We start from the raw sequence: 23,046 nt of genomic DNA on the forward strand, positions 1-23,046 counted from the left end.
GGGCCTCATTATGTAGTCTGACTGGTCTATAGTCATCTGTGTAGACCAGGCTGGCCTCAAACTCACAGAGATCTTCCTGCTTTTGCTTGCTGAGAACTGGGAAATAAGAATTAAGGAAATTTATCACCAGACCCAGCCACAAGGATGTTTTTTGATGGGTTATTTTTGTTTTTTTGTTTTTGTTTTGTTTTTTTTTTTTTTTTTTTGAGACAAGGTTTCTCTGTCACAACTCTGTCTGTTCTGGAACTCACTATACAGACCAGACTGCCCTTGAACTCAGAGATCTGCCTGCATCTGCCTCCAGAGTACTGGAATTAAAGGCCTGTGGTCAAGGATATTATTTATAACAGGGAACCACAATCATATGTCAGCAGAATGTAAGAGCAATCAAACATTTCCTGTCTGAATTCTCCTTTTACTGAATGGTTCTAGGTGATCAAACATCGATTCAAGCAAAGGACTTTCACAAACGCCTTTACCCGTTTAGCTATCTCACTAGCAAGACCTCAGCTTTTTTATTTTATTTCGTAAAACTGTCTTGTAATGATTGAGCGTATACAATTAAAACACTGACAGGTCCAAAATGACAAACACAATTTTAGTGAAAACTTATATTGCATATTGACATTGTGGAACATAGCATACAGACTACGAATTAATTCTATTTTGCGACATCATTTGATATCATTTTGTTTTATTGTTTTATTGTTTTACTAGCTCTGTAGCTAGCGCGGAGAAAAGGAACCAAAGAACAATCCCAGCCTTAGAATCTAGCAGAGGTAGATACAAGTTACCATGACAACAGCGCGCTCAGACATTTTCTGACCACGCGACGCTTGGAAGAAGAAGGCCTGGGCTGCGTGTTGCGTCATCACTACGCGCTCTGTGGCTTTCCCAGCGCTGCCTTGGAAGGTCCCGGCCAGGCTCCTGTCGCCTCCCTCTAAGAATTATTTTGTTCTTTTCCACCTTTGTTACTACGAGGAGCCTGCCAGGCTGTAAGTGCGGGCAGGAGGGCGGCGGGCTCCCTTCGGCGGTGCGCCCGCCCGTCAGCTTCCTCCTAGCCGGGGCCTCGCCGCGTCTACTTCCGGGCGGCGCGCCGCTCCGGGTTCGGCCCTTTGTGTCTCCGCGGCGGAGGCGCCGGCCTCGCGGGTTCTGTGGAGGCGGCGGGCGCTCGGTGCGGGCTGCGTGGCGGGAAAGCAGGCGCGCGCCTCTGCGGCCCGGGTGAGGACCGCGAGGGTCGGCTCGTGGGTTCGCGCGGGCCGGGGCGAGGGCGCGACGGGCATTTGGCCGGGGCGCCAGTCCGCTGCCTCCGAGTGGCCTAACAAAGCGCAGCCGGAACCGGGCTCCACTTTATGTGCGGACCCCCTTTCTCTGTAGCCAAGTGTGGTGGCTTTGTGTGGCTCCTCGTTTTCACCGCCTCATCACCCCCCCTTTTTTGTTCCCTCCCTGCAGCTAGTTCATTGAAAGCTGTCAGCCTCCTCAGGGAGGTGCTTCCTATCAATATGAATCTTTTCAACTTGGACCGTTTTCGCTTTGAGAAAAGGAGTAAGATTGAGGAAGCTCCTGAAGCAGCCCCTCAGCCCTCCCAGCCCGGTCCTTCGTCACCAATTTCTCTTAGTGCTGAAGAGGAGAATGCTGAAGGGGAAGTTAGCAGGGCAAACACCCCAGACTCAGATGTAACTGAAAAAACAGGTGAGTTACAATGTTGCAAACTAATACAGCATCCAAAGGTGACAGGCAGTAGGGATTCCACGTTTTTGTAAGGTTACACAGATTGATACAGTGCCTCGAATTTTGTGCATCGAAATACAGTATTGGTACTGCCATAGGCACCAACTACCTGGAACCGAACCTACCTCCATTGTTTCACTTGTAGGAGTTCTTGGAATACAGCACAATGGTGGACGGACGCTGAAAGCCGAGTTTATAGAATTCTTGGGTCAGAATGGCTACTCAGAGGGGAATGTAGGCAGATCTAGTAGACCTTGAGGTTATTAATTCATTCATTCTAATCTTTTAATATTTTACCCTTGTTCTCTTTTGTTCCTTTTGAGACAGACTTTGTAGCCTTGACCCGGAATGAAGCATGAGGACTGGATGGCTTTGAACTTGTGATCCTTCTGCCTCTGCCTCCCAGTTGCTGGGATAACTGCCACATGTTACCACATCTGACATCCTCTCCTGGCTATTTGAAAGCAGTATCCTCACCTGCCCTACCGTCTGCAGTGATGGGATTGCATATGTGGTTTCATGCTTCACTCAGCATTGATCACTTCTGTGAGCTAGTCTGTCAGGTGCTTAAAGATAGCATCTATGTCCAAATGAAGGTTAAATACTCCTTCGACCCAACTTCTTGGGAATCTCTAGAATTGACTTGAATAATTCGTTACTCTTAGTGAATAAAAAAAATTTAAACCAACTGTAGCAGACTGTTATGGATAAGCAGAACTGAGGAGATTTTGAACGAGGATGTACCTCATCATAGCTTGTGTATGTCGGAGAACAGCTTGAGAGGTTGGTTCTCTCTGTCAAGGTTCCCAAGATGGAACTCAGGTTGCCAGGTTTGTGGGGCAAAGGCTTTTATTTCCTGGCCCATCTGACTGGCCACAAAGTAGCTTGACCATTTATTTTTAGCTGTAGTGGGAAGTGCTTTTCATGTGTCATCTAATAATCTTACAGGGTAATTAGTCACATTTTAGAAAACAGACCCAGGGAGGTTAAGTTTTAAGAGACTTAATAGAACCTATTAAAAATTTAGCATTCTGATTTCCTGAGAGTAAGCCAGGAATCATATTTGACAGTTTCTGATGAATGCGATGGTAATGTTAGAAGTTTTTGTGTCTTTTCCAGTAATATACCTCTAATGGCAAACAGTATTTCAAAAGCTTTTAAATTAGTATGGCCAGAACGATGGACAATACACATTTTCACCCAGTGTGCCCACTAGTTTTATGGCAGCTGTAGCGGCAGCAGCTCTTGTCTTCAGGTCTGCCCGCTTTGAGATTCGGTCTTGACTTTCTTCAGTGATGAACAGTGATGTGGAAGTGTGAGGATTGAACTTGGATCTTCTGCAGTAAAAGCAATATGTGCTCTTAACCAGTCAGCTATCTGTAGCCCCAATCTTAATGATTGATTTTGTATTTTGTTTTTGTTTGCGATAAGGTCTCCACATAGTCCTGGCTGCCACTGAACTGTAGATCAGGCTTGGCCTTGAATTCACAGAGATCCACCTGCCTCTGCTTCAGTGGTGAAAATAAGAGTGACATTGAATTTCTCAATCATCCTGCCTAAACTTCCCAAATGTTGAGATTAAAGGCCTTATATCATTCCTTATCCTTTTTTCTAAACCATTATGCATTTATTTACATATTAGTGTGCATGCTATCACGTCTCCCTCTCTCTTCTCTGTCCCTCCCCTTTCCTTCCTTTCTTCCCCTTACCCCCTCTTCTGTCCTTTCCTTCCTTATACCTGCTATGTAAACACTTAACACTGAGCTTTATATATAAGTAGTCCTTAGCATTTGTATTTGAAAGTGTACAATTCTGTCAGTCTTTCTGTCCTTTATGCACAACAAGGCCACATCTTTATAAATGCTAGGCAAGTGTTCCACCACTGACAAGTCTCCAAGTTATTAATACTCACACACTTTTTTAAAAAATTTGGCTTTTGTGAGCACAAGTATGTTTGGAGGGATTAAAATAACAGCAGATAAGTGAGAAAGAGCTTGCTATATTTTAGTTATATGTTAGAGTAGAAATGAGTGAATCATCCTTGAGGAGTAGTAGGAAGGATGTTTAAATATGTATTTTAAACAAATACACGCTGTACATATGTCCATGCAGTTAAGCTCATCCACACTAGAAAAAAATCAAAAAGAAGAAAGTTCAGGACCCTTTGCAACTACTGAGCACACATGCTGCCTCTGAGCTATGTCTTCAATGCTTTCATTTTCTTTATCCACAGCACACACACACACAAACCATAAACTGTTTTCTTTTTATATTAAAGAATATTTTATGTGTACGGGTGTTTTGCCGTATGTATGCCTGTGCACCACATGTGTGCCTTTGCCTGTGGAGGCCAGAAGGGGGCATCGGGTACCCTGCAGCTGAAGTTGGAGTAGGGAGGTGCTTTGTATGTGCTGAGAATTGACCCTGGGCCCTCTGCTAAGAGCAGCCAGTGCTTTTAACTGCTGAGCTCTCTTAATTCCCCACAAACCATTTTTTTTTAATTTTATTTCATTTCATTTTTATTTTTTCTTTGGAGATAGGATCTTACTGTGTAGCTCTGGCTGACCTGAACCAGGTGGGCCTCAAACTGAGATCCCCCTGCCACTATATTGAGTGATAGGATTAAAAACCTGCACTGTGTTTAGCTTCAGAAGCCAATGCTTAATGTGAAAAATGAGAGAAACCATGGAACAGATTCAGATTTCTCCATTAAAAACAAACAAACAAACTGAGGTTATATGGGTCAGGTTAGAGGCAGGAGGATCTGAGGGTTCAAGTTATGTTGAACCAGCCACACAAAGAAGCTCTCCAGGTACAGCAATCCAAAGCATGCACCTTTTTGTCCCCTGATATAGCTTTTTAGCCAGCAAGGAGCTCTGTTCCTTGTTTTTAATTCATAAGTGTTCTTCAAACTATAGCTCACAAATATTTTTGTCATAGAATTAACTTGTTGGGTTTTGACTAAACATACGTAAGCTTTTTGTTTGAGACAGTGTTTGTACGTAGCCCAGCAAGGTCTTGTACTTACATAGGCTTCCTTCAGCTTTCCCACCTACCTCTAGTGCTGGGACTATATAGGCTACTATTTTTGGCTATGCTTGCAATTTTTGGAGGGTAGAATAGTCAACAAATATTTGTCAAAATATATCAATTATAGCAAGAGCTTCTGAAACTTTATTTTCAGTATAAAGAACTAGCAATCGATGTGTTAGGATGTCTTACAGTGGGTTCAGTCACAAACATTTGCAAATTTATTTTTGGGTTCTTTGTTTACTGAAACTTGAGGTGTGCTTTTGATTGCCATATACATCCTGCAGTATTGGCACATTTTGTTATTAGTATCAACCAAGATTTTCCAGCTACATGTTTATTATCTGTGAAATTCTGTGATCAAGTTCCTCCCATAGACTTACTGCTTTCATTTTCAATCTGGCTGTATACCAGCCCTCTGCCCTAGCTTTCTTCCTCTTGGCTTAAACCTGAAGTGATTCTATGTTCACATTTCACCTTGAAATATGGTATTAGAAATAGCTCTTCGATCTTGTATTTAGTGTATTCATTTTTTTCTAGAGCTTGAGGGAGAGAGAGAGGGGAGAGCATGAGCATGTGAATCATCTACTGGAAAGTATTGTGACATAGTAAAATGATTTTCCTATTATATCTCAAAATGATCCAGTTTTATAGTGCATTGTTTTTCATTCTAGTTGTTTTGTTTATTTTGACATTTTGAAACAGGGCTTTATTGTATAGACCAGTCTGGCCTCAAACTTAGTATCCTCCTGCCTCAGCCTCTAACTGTGAGTGCTGGGGTTATTACCGCTTCGTGTTGAATTTTATTCCTTTAAAAAGGTTTTTAGAAAATTGTGTATGTGCATGCCATGTGCGAATGTGTGTGTGTATGTCTAGATGCACATGCAGTTGAGTGTATGCATGCACATTTGTGTGTATTCACGTGTACCATTAGTGTGCATGCAGGGGCCAGAAGAGGGGATTGGATAGTCTGGAGCTGCAGTTGGTTCTTAGCTGCCTGATGTGGGTGCTCAGAATTAAACCTGATTCCTCTGTAACAGCAACTGCTTTTAACTGCTAACCTCTCTGTCTGGATCTTTTGTGTGTCTTTTGTCTTTTTGATGAATGCTTTTATAACCCAAACTAGTTTCAAACACAAGTAAACAAGACTGGCCTTAAATTCCTGATCCTGCTGTATCTACCTCCCAAGTTCTGGAATTATAGGCATGTATTACCATACTGGTGCATGCCTAACTTCTGTTTGTCTCCCCCCTTTCCCCAATATGTATTATTTTATTTGTGTATGTATTTAAGTTTGGTGGGAAAAGGTTGTGCCCGTGCCTTTGTATTCCTGTGTTTAGAGGACAATTTTGTAGACTTGTTTATACTTTTATGTGTGTTCTACTTCAGCTCACCAGGTGGGGGCAGCAAATACTGCCCATATGATGGACCATCTCACCAGTCCCATTGGACAGAAGGACAAATATGTGGGCTAATTGATAATTGAGGGAATTGTCTTATAAATAAGTTGTCATGCTAGAACAGTACTATTGAGAATTGGCCAGCTTCCGTAAATCTACCTCAATGGATGTTAAGGTTCTTTTCCAGTCTATGTTGAGAAAGGCCATGAGAAGCCTTTTAATTACCAGGGTAATTTAAATTATCTCTGAATATTTAATCTTCTAGTAGTAATTTATTTGCTTTTATTTGTGCTTTGGTGTTGGGCCACTTAAAAAGACAAAGTCAGAGTTACAGAATCAGAGTCAGGCTTGGTGGTAGACACCTGAAATCTCAGCCCTTGGGAGGCTAAAGCGAAAGAACCTCCAGTCCTCAGAGAGTTTATGCTCTTCAGACTCTTCAGCATAAGAAAAGGCAGACCTAATGTAGGCCCAAACTCTTTGAGACACCATCCCTGTTTCTCTGGCTGATTTCAAAGTCACTGCATAGCTAATGATGACCTTGAACTCCTTATCCTTGTTTCTTTCAAATATTTCTACCCTCACCATATCCCATTTAACCTCAACTCTCAGAACTCTTAAAGTTTGTTACTCAAATATGAGATTACAGGTATAAGGGAGTTTAAAAAGTTGTGCTTGCTTGTGCATACTGCTTGTGAGAAACTTTAATAGGCTCCTATGTTGGTAATGATGAAAAATAGTCTACTTTAAAAAAGCCACTTGAATTGTTTTTAAATGGGGAAATTTAGCATTTTGTTTAGTCATCTTTCACTAGATCTCATTGTAATCTGTATAGATAATTCTTGTGTCCTATTTGTTTCTTTAGGGCAAGATGAACAATAACTTACCTTCTTTCTGGAGCCTTTTGTATCTATCTACTGATGTGGTGCCTTGAACACAGAAGGCATTTGGCTGTGAGTCAGTGCGAGGGTCTGAACTGTTCTAGTGTTCATTGTCTTAGAATTTTGTAGACGGACAATTCACTTAAGGTGTCTTTAAAGAATCTGGTATTTTGCATTTAATTAAGTCTTGCCATAGTACAGTAGCTGTCTCTGAGTATAACATTGGGACATTGTTTAGTTAACTGCTCACTTTTATAGGACACAATTAGTATTATTTGGCCTTTTGAGGCATGGTCTACTTCTCTTACTTTTACTCCCAAGACTGGTGATGACCTGGGTTCAGACAACAGGACCAGCATGATGAGAACAGAGAAACAACTCCCCAAAGTTCCCTCTCCTCCACATGTATGCCATTGTGAATTCCAGAAAGGAACTGTTTTAAGAACTGCTCACAGAACTCAAAGAAGGCTGTACAGATATTACTGTCTCTTCCTGTACAGCCGAAGCGTGACTTTTCACAAATAAATGAAGTAGTTGATGAACTTGGCTTACACATACACTACATTCCTTAGGATTGCTGGGGTGAAGATAGGGCTTGGAGGTAGTTTTCCTGTGTGAGGCACTATGTGCATTCCCTAGAACTGCTTGAAAAATAAAGGAATGTTACCTAGGAAGCACAAGGCCCTGGGTTCGGTCCCCAGCTCCGAAAAAAAAAGAAAAAAAAGAAAAAAGAAAAAAAAAGAAAAATAAAGGAATGATTATAATGATCGTTACCATGGTTCTAAAATTTTAGAGAATGCTAATTTGGCTTCCAGAATGGGGCAGGGGTGTCAGAACTACTCCTTTCTTAGATGTGTAGGACGTGCCTTTTTATTCTTTAGTTTTATCTACAAGAAAGTGATAAGCTGTGTATCCTACAGGGTTATTAGGGCTGAGTGCTTAATAATCACTTAAAAAATTATTGATCAGTTACTTTTATTTTTATTTAACTTTAAAAAGTTGATTTTTTGATAGTTTATACATGTGTGTAATTATTCTGACTGTGGTCAACAACCTCCCATCTATTTCTCAGCCTTAGCAACCTCTCTCCACCCATGCCTACTAACTTTTTTCCAGATTCATGACTGTTGGTTTTATTCTGTGAACTATTTAGTTTAGCCAGGACTACCTGTTTGACTATTGGATTGGAGCTCTCCATTGGGGCCTAGTATCATCTAGTGGTTACCTGTCTTCCTGAATCTGTGTGTGTGTGTGTGGAGTACCAATTATTTTTATCTTTTGGGTTTGATTTGTTTGAGACTTAGAGTTGTAGGAGAGCCGGGTATATTGGTTTATGCCTTGTAATCCCAGCACTTAGATGCTAAAGCATGTGGATTCAGGGATGTTATGACTTGAGGATAGGGAGATGTTTTCTCAAAGAAAAGAAAAAAAGAAACGTTGTATAAGCAATGGTAGGGGCATCTGCTCCAGTCTGTCACTCTTAGTAGCTTGAGGAATTCCTTTAATGTTTTTGATACCTTAATTAATTTTGTGTTCTTGCAGAGAATAATTCCTGGCTGGATAAGCCTGGGTGCAGCAGATTGAGGTTTATTACAAGACACTGTTAAGCATGAGCTAAGAGGTTGCTTGGGTAGAAACCAATTCAGAACTTAGGACATGATAGTTGATTGGGGGGTAACTGTAGATTTTGGAAGCTTTGGGAATTTTCTTGTTCTGTAGGTTTAGAGGCACATTCCATCTCTTTCTTTCTATTCCTCTCTTAATAACTGAGATAGATGGCTTTATCAGTGCAATTAGTCAGATAGGATAAAACTAAGACACTAAATTTGTACAAGGGAGTTAGAACTTTACTCTAAATCTCTGGTGAGATTTCTAAAAAACTTGAAGTTTACAGTTGGGAAGAGAGAAAGCCTTAAGCAAAGGTTGAGTCTGTTGTAATTCTTGGTTCTCAGTTGTGGAGAAGCTTCAGCGAGGCATTAGGGCCTTTTCATGTCCCCATAGTTTTTCCTCTCCTGTTCTGTGTCAATGGAAAGACATTTTGGTTTTAAGACAGAAACAATGCAAGGAATTGGTGATTTTTTTTTTCTTTTTTTAAATAATAGCACATGAATGAAGTTAATAAAAATTTACTTTGGTCTTGCTCAGAATATCTCTTTTTGTTTTGCAGAAGATTCTAGTGTTCCAGAACCTCCAGACAATGAAAGCAAAGCAAGTTTATCATGTTTCCAAAATCAAAGAACAATACAGGAATATATTGATTTATCATCTGATAGTGAAGATGTTTCTCCAAATTGTTCCAGTACAGTTCAAGAGAAAAAATTCAGCAAAGACACAGTAATTATAGTGTAAGCCATTTCACAGTCAGTTATGCTTATGCATGTTAGTTTTCAGAAATAACTAATTTGAATTATTTGTGTGATTATTTTGCTTTTATTCATCTTTGTTTTTACTATTTTTCCTGTCTTATGTTTTCTACAAAATGATTATTTATAAAGGTTTAGTGGGAAAATTGTGATATTAACTTCTAAAGATAAGGAAATGATTTAACTAGTACTGTTAATCCTCTGTAATTTCTTTGTGATTTGTTATGGAGTCTAGGAGCAAGTACCTAGCAGTTCTGCATTATGATCATATTTGTGTTTGTCATGTCTCTTTAATTTCATTTATTATGAATTATATCTCAGCATGTGTTTCACTATAACTCTCTTTAAAGGTGCCAGTCAGCTTTTCTTAGGATATCTTTCAATTTGAATTTTTCTGCTTTTTTTTTTTTTATGATTAAATGTAAGTTTAGTGGAAGGATCTACAGAAATGATCTTGTGTCCTCATCATGTCATGACTTAGGAAGTACATGGTATCCTTTTGTCTGTCTTTGCTTATTTTTCCCCCCCCGATGAGCTACCATTTTTCCCCCTTTGTGATGATTAAACAGTGTAGAGAGATTTTTCGGGATTGGGTAGTGCCTATGTCCATTTTTATCCTGTTATCCTTGCCTCTGTTGGTAATGCTAATTATAAAGTTGGGTATTTTGACTGTCATTTTAGAACTTATACTATTACTAGTTTTCTACTATTCAGAAATTTTACCCTTTTCTCCTCATTTACTCATTTATTTCCATATAGAGTATAACAAATGTCACTATAGAATATAGATGCTTATTTATTTATTGGCTTATGATTTTACACATTTTGATGAGCTAATTGTTCTGTCTAGTTAGATAATGACCCCTGTCAAGTAGGCTTCTGTATCTGGTAAGGGAATTACATATTTTGTGTCTCATTCCCTTTTGGCATTAAAAAATTTCAACTTGGATGTTTCTCAACCTTAGGCCTCCAATTAGAATGAACTATAGCTCAGATTTATTTGAGTAGGAAAGGGAGTGAGTGGTATTTTAAAATTTGTTGACTTGTGTTCTTTGCTGTTATGTGAGGTAGAGTGTTATGTTATCTTTCAAACCAAATGGCGTAGGTTCCTAGCCTGGGGAAGAAAAAGAAAGAGAAGAGGCAAGATGAGGTGGTGGTACAAGCCTATAACCTAAGGACTTGGGAGGTGGAGGCATAAGAAGCAGGAATTCAAGGCCATCCTTAGAGGCCATCTAGGCTTGTTGCTGTGATAGAATTTGTGCTTCCTTGTGCTCAGCTTGCTTCCTCATCTGACATGGTCTAGGATCCTTGGGCAGGAAATGATCCTGCCTATAATTAATGTGGATCTTTCCACATCAGGTAAGATGATGAAGATAATTCTTCACAGGTCCTCCAGAAGCCTTCCTCTCAGCTGATTCTAGACATGTGTTAAGTTGGTGATTAATACCATCTTACTCTGTCTTAAAAGAAAAAGAAAGGAAAATTAAAACGTAAAGGTGAGAGACACAGAGAGGGCGTTCTAGTCTTAGAGCATGTGTTCTGAGTGTGTGTATTCTACTCTTAGAAAACTAAATGTTGACAGATTTGCTTGGGGGATAAGTGAGTAAAGTTTGCTGTAAATGTTAAGCATAGCAGAGGGGAACAAGACTAAAATGGGTTATTATAGTATAAACCCTCTTGTGTAATATATCCCTTGTTTGCTGAGATGTTATTTTCCTTGATAGCCAGTAGGACCTTTCTGATAATTCTATCTCTGAGATCCAGATAATTTAGCTATTCAAAGAAATATTTTGTATCTTTGTATCAGTGTACATTTCATACTGCCTCAGCATCATCTAGCATGCTGAATCCTGACAAAAGTTTAGGAAGGAGGTGAGAAGTTTGGTGACTGTGTGTAGTTACATCAGTGAGAAACAGACACTTCTTTTTTCCTTCACGGTTGAAATAATCAGAACTTTTCCAATTTTATATTTGAATACCTAACAGTGTTAAGATGGTAAAAATTCTTTTCCTTTGACATATATTGATTATAGTTAATTCCTGTAAATGACAGAAAGCCTTTGCGGAATACATTAAAATTGTGTTTTCCCATGTGATATTTGTAGTTCAGAGCCATCTGAAGATGAAGAATCCCATGACCTTCCTTCTGCTACACGAAGAAATGACATCTCAGAACTGGAAGACCTTTCAGAATTGGAAGATCTTAAAGATGCTAAGCTTCAGACATTGAAGGAACTGTTTCCACAAAGAAGTGACAGTGATCTTCTAAAGGTTATAACTGTTTAAAAATTGTCCTTTATTTTACTTACTTTTAAAAGACTTTTCCCCCCAATTTATGTGAATGCATGCTTTGCTTGCATGTGTGTATATACACTGCTTGCATGTCTGGTGCTGGTTGAGTCTAGAAGAGGCGGGCAGATGCCCTTGAACTGGGTTCTTGGACAGTCAGGTAAATGCTGGGAATTAAACCCGTGTCCTGCAAAAGCAGCAGCTGCTCTCAGCTGCTCATTGACCTTTCCAGCTGTGTATGGTGAGACACTGCGCTCACGTGCACAGACGCACACACATGTACACATACACTACTGCACTCTGAGTGCAGGTCAGGGCACAAGTTGTCAGTTCTCTCTTTTCAGTGTGGGATTCTGGGAGCCAACTCAGGTGATGCAGCTTGTGTAGCAAATTTTCTGCCCATTGTTCTATTTATTTATTTATGATTATGATTTATGATTGCAGTTGTTAATGAGAAAAAAAATTTCTTGAATTCCGTGTTGTAGTTATAATACATAGACATTTTTAAAAAAGATATCTTGGCTTCTGTGGAGGCCTGCTGAGAACAGGATCTCTGTAAGGCAAATATGTCTGGACGGCAGTGTTGTAAGGCCAGTTTTGGTTGTAAGTGAGTTCCTAAGAATCAAAGAGAACAGGCTCATGGCTCTTAAAACTGAAGATGGTTATACTGGAAGTGAAACTGATTTCCACTCAGGCAAGAGATGTGCTTATGTGTATAAAACAGCATAGTGACTCCTGGAGGGAAACTGAACAAAACCAGAGTAATCTGGGGACACATAACTCGGGCCTCTGGAAACAGTGACCCAGTTCATGCTAAATCCAAAGTGACTTTACTAGGCAAAGGTTGTTGGGTACAGAACTCATGTGATCCTGTACCCTTCATGGATTAAACAAACAAACAAACAAACAAACAAACAAATAAGGTGGTGGTGCACCCCTTTAATCCTAGCACTTGGGAGGCAGAGGCAGGTGGATCTCTGAGTTTGAGGCAAGCCTGATCTACAGAATGAGTTCCAGGACAGCCAACTGTTAAACAGAGAAACCCTGTCTTGGCAGAGAGGGAAAACAAAGTAGATATGTGCTCTTGTTTTTTTTTTTTTTTTTTTTTTTTAAAGATACTTTATATTTAAATTTTCAGTAACAATTCTAAGGCCCCAAAATCAAATTTACCATAGGCTTAAACATTGATCACATATTCCCTCACCTACACCCTCACCTACATGATGCTTCTTTTGTTTGTTAGAAATGTTACATATTATATGTTACTGTGTTAGACAGTGAGATCTTTGTGAACTATTTCTTCAGGTGCTCATACATCTGTCATTTTTCCTTGTTAGTTGATTGACTCAACAAGCACTATGGATGGAGCCATTGCTGCTGCCTTGCTGAAGTTCGGTGATGCAGGTATGCTTTTTTAGCCTTAAGTTCTGTGACCCTGTCACAGGTACCATCTATTAATGTTTGCCTACCATTTACCTCCCAACTTTGGGAAGTGTCAGTAGCTTTAGTTTCTGGGTAGAGAAACCAGCTTAGGAAGGTTAGGCAGTAGCACTGAGTGCACTCAGCTGTTTGGTGACGGCTTTTTCTTTCTGCAGATCAGATTCTGTAACTCACACTTATGGAAGTCATGCTTACTCAGCTCTCCTTTCTCATTGCATGTTTTGTTTACAAGTCTACAAACCCAATCAGTAGGAACATTATTAAGGTCTTGTGGAAAGCCCTAGCGGGAAATCAGCATTCTTTCACTGTGTAAGAACAGAAGCTGTTTAGGCTTCTGATGGAAAACCAAACGGATTTGAAGGAACGTAGAGTAGAAAACATCTTTAATTATTTAGCACTTTTGATATTCCTTTTTTTTGTATATGAAAATATATGTGTAAAAGGTACCTATAATACTAAAACATATAAATTGATAAAAGTAAACTTATGCTCTATTAACCGCTTTCAAACTTTATTTTTGTGATTGATTGTATATCAAGATATGCCTTAGCTTAGGTTGGCCTTGAACTGTCAAATCTGCCTCAGCTCCCAGAGTGCTAAAATTATAGATATATGTTCCCTACCACACAGAACACGTTAGAGTACAAAATATATGTAAAACATTTAGTGTACTTTTCTATAACATGATTTACTTTATCAGATAGATTCTTACTTCACCTGGATTTATCTAGTTTTTAACGGGACTCTGGCACTACTTTGTGATTCCTCTTATGACTAGTTAATTCTTTCCTGTTGGCCTTTTGTCTTACTTAGTATACTAATAAATATCTTACATAAGTCTTAGGTTATTCCTCTAGGTTACATTTCACACTAAGTTGTCTAATCAAAAAGTATGCACATTTTAAATTGTTATATGTACTTCTATGTTACATTCACTAAAAGTTGTACAAGTTTGTCATTTCATCAGTGAATGTCCATTCCCTGAGTAGATTTTTCTATTGACTAAATCTTTTAAATGTAAAATGCATACAAAATAAATAATGTGTTCCTACGGACCTGTTACAACTATATTTTTTTCAAATGAACTGACTTTATCTATCTTTTTATTCCCTTTCTTAGCATATGTTTTTTCTTCCATTAATTTATTTTTTCATTCACTTTACACTGATCCCTTTCCCCTTCTGTCCTCCTAGTCCCACCTTTACAAATCCCCTCCCCCCCATACCTTTTCCCTGTGGAACCCCCCTTGGGTAGCAGCCTGTCCTGGGACATTAAGTCCTACTGGGGCTAAGCACATTTTCTCCTTATGAGGCCCAGCCAGGCAGTCCAGTTAGGGGAAGGAAAGCCAATGGCAGACAACAGAGTCAAAGACAGCCCCTGCATTTGGGGTATAGATGTTGAAAATTCAAATGTCATTTTGGTGGATTTTTCCTTTGAGTATGAAGTATCATTCCCCATCTCTTTTGACAACTTTTGGTTGAAAGTCTGTTTTATTAGATATTAGAATGGATACTCCAACTTGCTTCTTGGGTCCTTTTGCTTGGTAAGCCTTTTTCCAGCCGTTACTCTGAAGTAATATCTGTCTTTGTTGCTGGGGTGTTTTTCTTATAGGCAAAGGAATTGTATGCAGGTCTGGATTTCACATCCATTGTTAGCCTGTGTCTTTTTTTCTTTTAATTTTTACTTATTCACCCTACATGTCCCTTACTGGTCACTCCCTCCCATAATCCTTCCTCCATCCTCCTTTCTCCTCCTCCTTTGAGCAGGTTGGGGGTGTCCCCGCTAGGTGTCCCTCTACCCCGACACTGAAAGTCTCTGCAAGGCTAGGCATTTCTCTCTCACTGAGGCGAGACAGGGGAGCCCAGCTAGAAGAACATATTCCATGTATAGGCAACAAATGGCTTTGGGATAGCCACCATTACAGTTGCTTGGGACCCATATGAAGACCAAGCTGCACATCTGCTATACATGTGAGGAGGTCTACATCCAGCCTGTGTATGTTCTTTGATTGGTGGTTCAGACTCTGAGAGCCCCAAGGGTCTGGGTTAGTTAGCTCTGTTGGTCTTCCTGTGGAGTTCCTATCCCAGGAACGGGGCCTGCAATTCTTCTTCCTATTCTTCCGTAAGAGTCCTCAAGCTCCATCCACTGTTTGGTTGTGGATGTCTGTATCTGTCTGAGTCAGCTGCTGGATGGAGCCTCTCAGAGGACAACATACTCTTGTCTGCATGTATAACAGAGTATCATTAGTAGTGTCAGGGAATGGCTCAAGTTGGGCAAGTTATTGGTTGGCCATTCCCTCAGTCTCTGTTCCATCCCCGATGCCTGCATTTCTTATAAACAGGATAAATTTTGGGTTTAAAGTTTTGTGGGTGGGTTGGTGTCTATTGCTCCAGTGGTGTTTCTGCCTGGCTACAGGAGGTGGTCTCTACATGTTCCATATCCCCAATGTTGTGAGTCACGGCTAAGGTCACCCCCATTGGTTTTGGGTGCTTTCTTTATCTCAGGTCTTGTCTTGTTCTGAAAATGCTCCCCACCCCCGTCTTACCCCCATTAGTTGCAGATTTCTACTTATTTTCATGGCCATCTGGCCATCTCCTCCATACCTGCTCCTGAACCTTCCATTCCTTTCCCCATCCCTTCTCCCACCTGCTTCCCTCTATTGATCTGCTGGCTGTATTTTTGGCTTATATCCATTTATCAGTGGGTCCATACCTTTTTGGTATTTGGTTACCTCACTAAGGATGATATTCTCAAGTTCCATTTGTTTGTCTGCAAAATTCCTGATGTCTTTGTTTTTAATAGCTGAATGTATTCCATCGTGTTGAAGTACCACATTTTCTTTATCCATTCTTTGGTTGTTCCCAGTTTCTGGCTATTACAAATGAAGCTGCTATAAACATAGTTGAGCAAGTGTCTTATGGGATTTTGGAGTATCTTTTGGGTATATTCCCAGGAGTGGTATGGGTGGGTTTTGAGGTAGAACTATTCCCAGCTTTTTGAGAAACTGCCAAATTGATTTCCAAAGTGGTTTTCCAAGTGTTCACTCACCAGCACATCCTCGCCAGCATGTGCTGTCTCTCAAGTGTTTGGTCTTAGCCATTCTGAGGGGTGTAAGATGGACACCAGAGTTGTTGTGATTTGAGTTTCCTGGAAGACTAAGAACTTCAAAAATTTCTTTAAGTGCTTCTTGCCCACTCAGGACTCCTCTGTTGAAAATTCTCTGTTTAGATCTGTACTCCATTTTTTTTTTTTTTTTTTTGGTTCTTTTTTTCGGAGCTGGGGTGTACTCCATTTTTTAATTGGGTCATTTGGGTTGTTGACTTCTTGAGTTCTTTGCAAATTTTGGATATAGCCCTCTGTCAGATGTAGGTCAGTGAAGATCCTTTCCCAATCTGTAGGCTGCCATTTTGTCCTATTGACAGTGTCCTTTGCATACAGAAGCTTTTATGTTTCTAGAGGTCCCATTTATCAGTTGTTGATCTTAGAGCCTGAGCCATTAATGTTCTGTTCAGCAAATTGTCTGCTGTACAAATGCATTCAAGGGTATTTCCTACTTTTTTTTAGTGCATCTGGTTTTATATTGAGGTCCGTCATCAACATGGACTTGATTTTTGTGCAGGGTGATAAATATGTATTTATTAGCATTCTTCTACGTGTAGACATCCAGTTAGACCAGCACCATTTGTTGAAGATGCTTTCTTTTTTTCCATTGTATGTTTTTTAGCCTGTGTCTTTTTGTTGGGGCATTGAGTCTATTGGTGTTAACTGATATTAATGATAAACATTTGCTACTTCCTGTTATTTTGATGTGTGTGTGTGTGTGTGTGTGTGTGTGTGTGTGTATCCTTCCCTTACTTTGTTTTTGCTGCTGTGGAATTATTTATTTCCTGTGTTTTCTTGGGTTAGTTTACCTCCATGGGTTGGAATTTTTCTTCTACCGTTTTCTATAGGGCTGGATTTGTGAATAGATACTGTTTAAATTCAGATCTGTCATAGAATATCCCGTTTTCTCTGTCAGAGTTTTGCTGAATATAGTAGTCTTAGTTGGCATCTGTGGTTTCTTAGAGGGTTCACATATCTGTCCAGATCCTTTTAGCCTTAAGAGTCTCTGTTGAGAAGTCAAGTATAAATCTGATGTGTCTGCTTTTGTATGTGACTTGGCTGTTTTTCTTTGCAGCTTTAGCATTCTTTTTTTGTTTCATTGATTTAGTGTTTTGATTATTAAGTGGTGGAAGGATTTTCTTTTCTGGCTCAATCTAATTAATGTTCTGTAAACTTCTTGAATGTTTATAGACATCTTTCTTTAGGTTGGTGAACTTGTGATTTGGTTGAAGATATTTTCTGGTCCTTGGAGCTGGAACTCTTACCTTCTATTTCTATTATCCTTAGTTTAGTTTTTTTCATAGTATATCAGATTTCCTGAATGTTTTTTTATCAGGAAGTTTTTAGATTCAACATCTTCTTGGTCCCATGTTTCAAATTTTTAAATTGTATCTTTTACATCTGAGGTTCTGTCTTCCATCTCTTATATTTTGTTGGTGATGCTTATGTCTTTTGTTCCTGTTCTCTGCTTTAGGTTTTCCATCTCTAGGATTTCCTCAGTTTGTGTTTTCCTTATTGCTTCTATTTTCATTTTCAGATCTTGAACAGTTTTATTTCCTTCTCCTGTTTAATTTTATTTCCCCGTATTTATTAGTTTTATTCTTTATTAGGCATATAACTATTTTTATGTATTTCTTTAAGCGATTTATTCATTTCCTCTTTCATCTTTATAAAGGCCACTGTCATCTTTATAAGATTAGATTTAAGGTCATTTTCTTGTGTTTCTGTTGGGTGAGGATATCCAGGGCTTGCTGTAGCAGGACAGCTGTGCTCTGAAGGTGCCATACTGCCTTGGCTCTTGTTGATTGTGTTGTTATGGTGTTCTTTAGCCATCTGGTTCTTCCAGGGTATTCCTGCTGCAGCAGACCTCCAGTGTACAGCCTTGGGCTGGACAGTGGAACTAAAGGGGGCAGTGCATGTCTCAGGGCAGCTGGGGGTGCCCTGGAGGACTCAGCAGGCAGGAGAATGGAATGGGGACATGAGCTAACCTGGATGTTCCTGGTGCAACAGGCTTGGTGGAGGCTAGAGGATTGGTGGCTGGACAATGGGGCTTGGGGGACTGGGACAGCATGCAGTTCAGGGCAACTGGTCATGCCCCAGAGGACTTGTTGGGCAGCAAAATGGGTAGGGAATCTAATTAGGTTGTTCCTGATGTAGCAGGCTTGATGAAGGTGGGCAGAGTGTTGACCAGTGGAGATCATTGGCATCACTTTCAACAGGTTGTCTACTTCCTTTTCTATCTTTTTACTGAATTGCTGGAATGTATTCTAAGTATGATACCGCTTCTTTCTCATTAAATACCTGCATACCATTAATCTCCTCAAGTTTAAGAAGGCAGCACTATTGTGTGGGTGCCGAGTGCACAGAATACTGAGGATATTTTTGTATTTACTAGTGGCCTGGAACAGTCCTACCCAACTCTTTTGGGTCTTTGTCTCCTTTGCAGTGAGTGTTGTAAATGACAGTGTCAGACTCATTGGTTGTGAAGACTCCATAAAGCTGGTGCTGCTTCACTGTAAGGAAGGGTGCATGAAGCTCTTAGCATCATGTGGGTAGAGAAATGCTATAGGAGCAGGTTGACTGTCTGTTTCATTGTTTTCGCCATTCCTGAAATGAGTAGTTCCATTAATACAAGAGTGGCATGATGACCTTTTCTTTTTTGCTTTCATATTGTTCTTTAATCTTTCCATTTAAAACAGGTTGTATAATAACCAGTGAGTTATAAACAGTAATCTTTTCTTTGTAGTCTTAAATAACTTCTCATTTAATGTCTTAATTTAACAAGCATTATTTCTATTAGTATTACTCTTCCACTAGTGGGTAACACCTGTTATTTTAGGTACTGAAGATTTATCAAGCATACTGACACCCACTTGTTTATAGTCACATTGAACCCTAACCAGCTGTGTTAGTTCCTTTTATATTTGCCTGGTTCTCATATTGTCACTTAAATGCTAAGTGGCAAATTATAAGGAAACAAGAACTTGGGACTTTTCTTGTTCTTTAAGTACTTTTTTCTTCTAAATTTTGGGATGAACAAGGCAATGGTATCAAGCATTTTCGTTTTAAGTACAATGAACTTTGAGATATTGTATAGAATGGTAAGCTGCTCTTCAGTATACCACCTGTGGTTAAGAAAGAACATTATTTGGGGTATTTTGAAATCTTTTTGTAACAAGGATTTTCAAATACCTTTGAGTAATCTTAAATAGGTAAACCAATCATGACTTTGAACATTGGTTTTAGCAAAAATTACAGTCTGTATGGTATCACCCTCGGATAATACGCAAAGGTGCTGCTTTTAAACTGAAAAATTTTCAGTTTTGTATTCTATGGGTTTTTTTTTTTTGTTTTGTGTTTTAGATTTTTATGGATATTTTTCCTGCATGTATGTCGTACCACTTGTGTAACTGGTGCCCATGGGTCAGAGAGGGTATTGGATTCCCTAGAATTGGCGTTTCAAATTCTATGAGCCATCATGTTATCAATGTGGGTTTCAGAGATCTTAACCACTGAACCATTTCTCTAGTCCCCACATATTGAGTTTAAAAGATTATTTATATAACTCCATGTTTTACCTGATGAAACAAAAAATAAGAATTTATTGATATTGTCAGAGAGAACATTCCAGTTATGTCTTCTTTTTAGGTAAAAATTAGATGTGCATGTTACACAACAGAAACTGTCTTGCTTGAAATTTTTTTGTGAGTAAAAAGTTGCCATCAATGTTTACTTAAATGTACCAATTGTGTGCGTAAGGTCATTTTAATTTTTCCTTTAAAAGTAGATTCTGTTGCTGGGCATGGCAGTACATGCCTTTAATCCTAGCACTCAGAAGACAGAGGACAGGCAGATCTCTGAGTTCAAGACTAGCCTGCTCTTCAAAGAGAGTTTCAGGACAGGATTCTTTTTACACCCCTCCCCCAACCCCCCTCCCCAGTAGTACTGAAAATTTGTTGTGTATACAGTAGTGGTGTATTGTGAAATAAACCAGGAGCATATATTAATTATTCATACTGACATGATTGTTAGTCTGTAGAAAATCAGGAGTCATACTATCACGTTAGTCTATAGAAAATCAAGATTCCGTTTTCTCTTGGAGCTATCACATTGTGAAGTTTCAAAGAACTCCACAGCTGCCATGTATGTAGTCACTTTGAGTAAGTGTACTTTATTTGTAGGTTAAAAAAAAGTCAAGTAGTTCACATTGTATCTTCATTCCTTCTAATTTGTAAAAAATTACGCTTTGTAGGTTTGTTATGGAAAGTAAGTGAAAAAGGCCTTGCATTTACTTGAATCAGTGATGCTGTTCTGATAGCTTACACTTGATGAGTATCTTTTGAACAGTCATTGGTGAGAACGCATAGTCTCAGTATTGTTCTGTAGAATTACTTGTCAGACAGAAGAAAATATTTTAGCACTAGCAATATACTATTTTTTAAATGCAGTGTAAGACCGACTTCCCTTAGAAGACTGGAGAGGCTTTCCTTTAGTCCACTTACATAGCTGTAGTAATAACCCTTTGTCTGGGCAGCTGTATCCACATAGTGCACCTTTATTTACTTTTGGTTTGAATTGATTCTTGTTTTTTTCTGTGGAAAAATCTCCTTTAAAAGGTGGTGGACCCAGGAAAAGAAAATTATCTTCTTCTTCTGAGGCATATGAAGAGGATGAAGCTAATGATGATCAGTCTTTAAAAAAGCCGCGAGGGGATCGTGTAAGTAACATTTGAATTGCTTGCTGTATCGGAATTAGAGCATGTTGAGTGGGGGGCTAGGCTGGTGAGTGTGGCTCATTGTAACCCTAACTAGTACGTTGAGTGTGGGTTTCAGAAGCACTAGCTTCTCTTCAGAGGACGTAGATTCAGTTCCAACCATGGATATTCACAAATCTCAGAAACTCCACTCCCAGGGACTCTGCTGGCTTCAGTAGGCACTGCAACTGTATGCATGTGATGCATAGATGAAGGTGAAAAACTCACCATATACATAAACATAAATACATTCTCAAAAAGCAAGGGCTATGCTGAATGTTTAGATGTCAGACCTGAAAGTCCACCCAACTGTTGGTCATCTTTTTCCAGCTCCTTAGAGGTTCTGCACTATAGTAGTTCCTTATGCCATGCTACAATATGATTCTAGTAATCAAGCAGATATTCTGTAAACCATGTTTAAAGTTATTTGTTTCCTTTATGTGGTCATAAATAACTTCCCATAGCTGTCAAAATTTTTTATTCACTTTATATTCTGATCAATGCCTCCTTGCTGGTTCTCCCCTTCTCCTATGAGGTGTTAGACATCCCCCTGCCCAGGCTATCCCTCTACCCTGGGACATCAAATCTCTGCTTGGCTAGGTGCATCTGTTCCCATGAGGCCAGACAAGGTAGCACAGTTAGGGAATTGTATTCCAGAGACAGGCAACAGCTTTAGGGATATTCCCCTGCTTCAGTTATTGGGGGGAGCTATAAACATTGATTAAAGAACTGTTACGTGAATTGTTAGGGTTAGGACTTGGACAGCCCTAAGAACCTAAACTCAGCCTACTGACCAAATGAAGACAGTAGAAACCTAAAAACATGACTTACAAAGTATTTGCATATTTCTTAGAACTATCTGATGATAATCAAGTGCTATAAAATAGCCCACCTGAAGAATGTTGCACGCTGAGGTTGTGCAGCTCAGTTGGTAGAATGCTTTTGTATTAACATGAAAGTTTAATCTTCATTATTACATAAAACTAAGTGTGGAGGTGTAGGCCTGTAATTCCAGTAATCAGAAGGTAAAGACAGGATGACCAGAAGTTCAGGGTCATCCTTGGCCATATATTCAGTTCAGTATTAACTTGAATTGTGTAAGAATCTGTCTAAAGATAAAAGGCATTGCAAGAGAAAAATTTGTCAATAAGGACAGGGCATAATAAATGGAGTTGAGACTTACAGCTCAGTGGTAGAATGTTTACTACTATGCCCTTGACCCTGAGTTCTAGCCCTAGTACCACCAAAATCACAGCTAGAACACGTACTTAACAGCAGTAGAAAGCATATATTAGTCCTGTGATTCATGAAGTTTGGGACCACTGTGTAGTTTAAAAAATTTGTGTATGGAAGGTGTTTGTAATCCCAGCATTTAGGCTGAGGCAGGTTTCAGTTAAAACTCCAGACTTGGAATAGCCACTACAATTTGAATCATTACCTTGGTGTATTCATGTTACTCTGAACAAATTGTCCAAAAACCCATCCAATTTTGCTGTGATCCAAGGATGTGTATTATATTGGGTTGGGATGATAATTTTATTCTCTATAGTTACCTCAGAAACATGATTGTGATTTATTTTTTGAGTTAGAAGAACAATTTTTGGAACTTATAATTTGGTATTTCCTACATAGTGATTTATGGGCCTAATGTGTGCTTTCTATCATTAATAAGTATGTATTCTAGCTATGTGTTCTGGTGCTAGAAAAACAACCCTAAGATTAAATCATAACTTCTGGGCCCACTGAGAGAGATTTGTGTTCAAACTCACTAAAACCATTGGATATTTTCAGCAGTGACTGCTACAGCTGATAGAGGTCTGGGGTCCTAGAGGAAATACAAACAGGCATAGCAGCCATTGCGTGTTGACTGCTTCCTTTGTGCTCCCATATATTTCATTCCAAAAACTTGTCCAGATGTCTGCTTTTAGAAGCCTTTCATTGCTTTTCAGTTCAGTGTAAAAGTAGGGAATTTTCTCTGCCTGCCTTTGTTCTGAGTATTTGCTGAAAGCTTTAGGTAGCATAGCCCGCAGACTCTGAGCTATCCCAACCTGACAGTGCTG

At 39.4% G+C, this 23,046-nt stretch overlaps 1 protein-coding gene across 4 annotated transcripts in view; it reads left to right on the top strand.

Moving 5' to 3' along the window:
• Nucleotides 1-870: 870 nt before the first annotated feature.
• Smarcad1 (SNF2 related chromatin remodeling ATPase with DExD box 1) overlaps nucleotides 871-23,046 on the top strand; it is a 61,080-nt gene continuing 38,904 nt past the window's right edge. Inside the window, 7 exon segments of one of the 4 annotated variants that reach the window (NM_001443550.1) lie at nucleotides 1,081-1,221; nucleotides 1,453-1,692; nucleotides 7,024-7,111; nucleotides 9,207-9,384; nucleotides 11,508-11,673; nucleotides 13,029-13,095; nucleotides 20,850-20,950. In NM_001443550.1, the coding sequence (NP_001430479.1) occupies nucleotides 13,050-13,095; nucleotides 20,850-20,950 (147 nt within the window). In that variant the 5' untranslated portion in view covers nucleotides 1,081-1,221; nucleotides 1,453-1,692; nucleotides 7,024-7,111; ... (1 more) ...; nucleotides 11,508-11,673; nucleotides 13,029-13,049. 4 annotated transcript variants of the gene reach the window in all.

Source organism: Rattus norvegicus, chromosome 4, assembly GCF_021556685.1.
Source record: "Rattus norvegicus strain SHRSP/BbbUtx chromosome 4, alternate assembly SHRSP_T2T, whole genome shotgun sequence".
Lineage (NCBI taxonomy): Eukaryota > Metazoa > Chordata > Mammalia > Rodentia > Muridae > Rattus > Rattus norvegicus.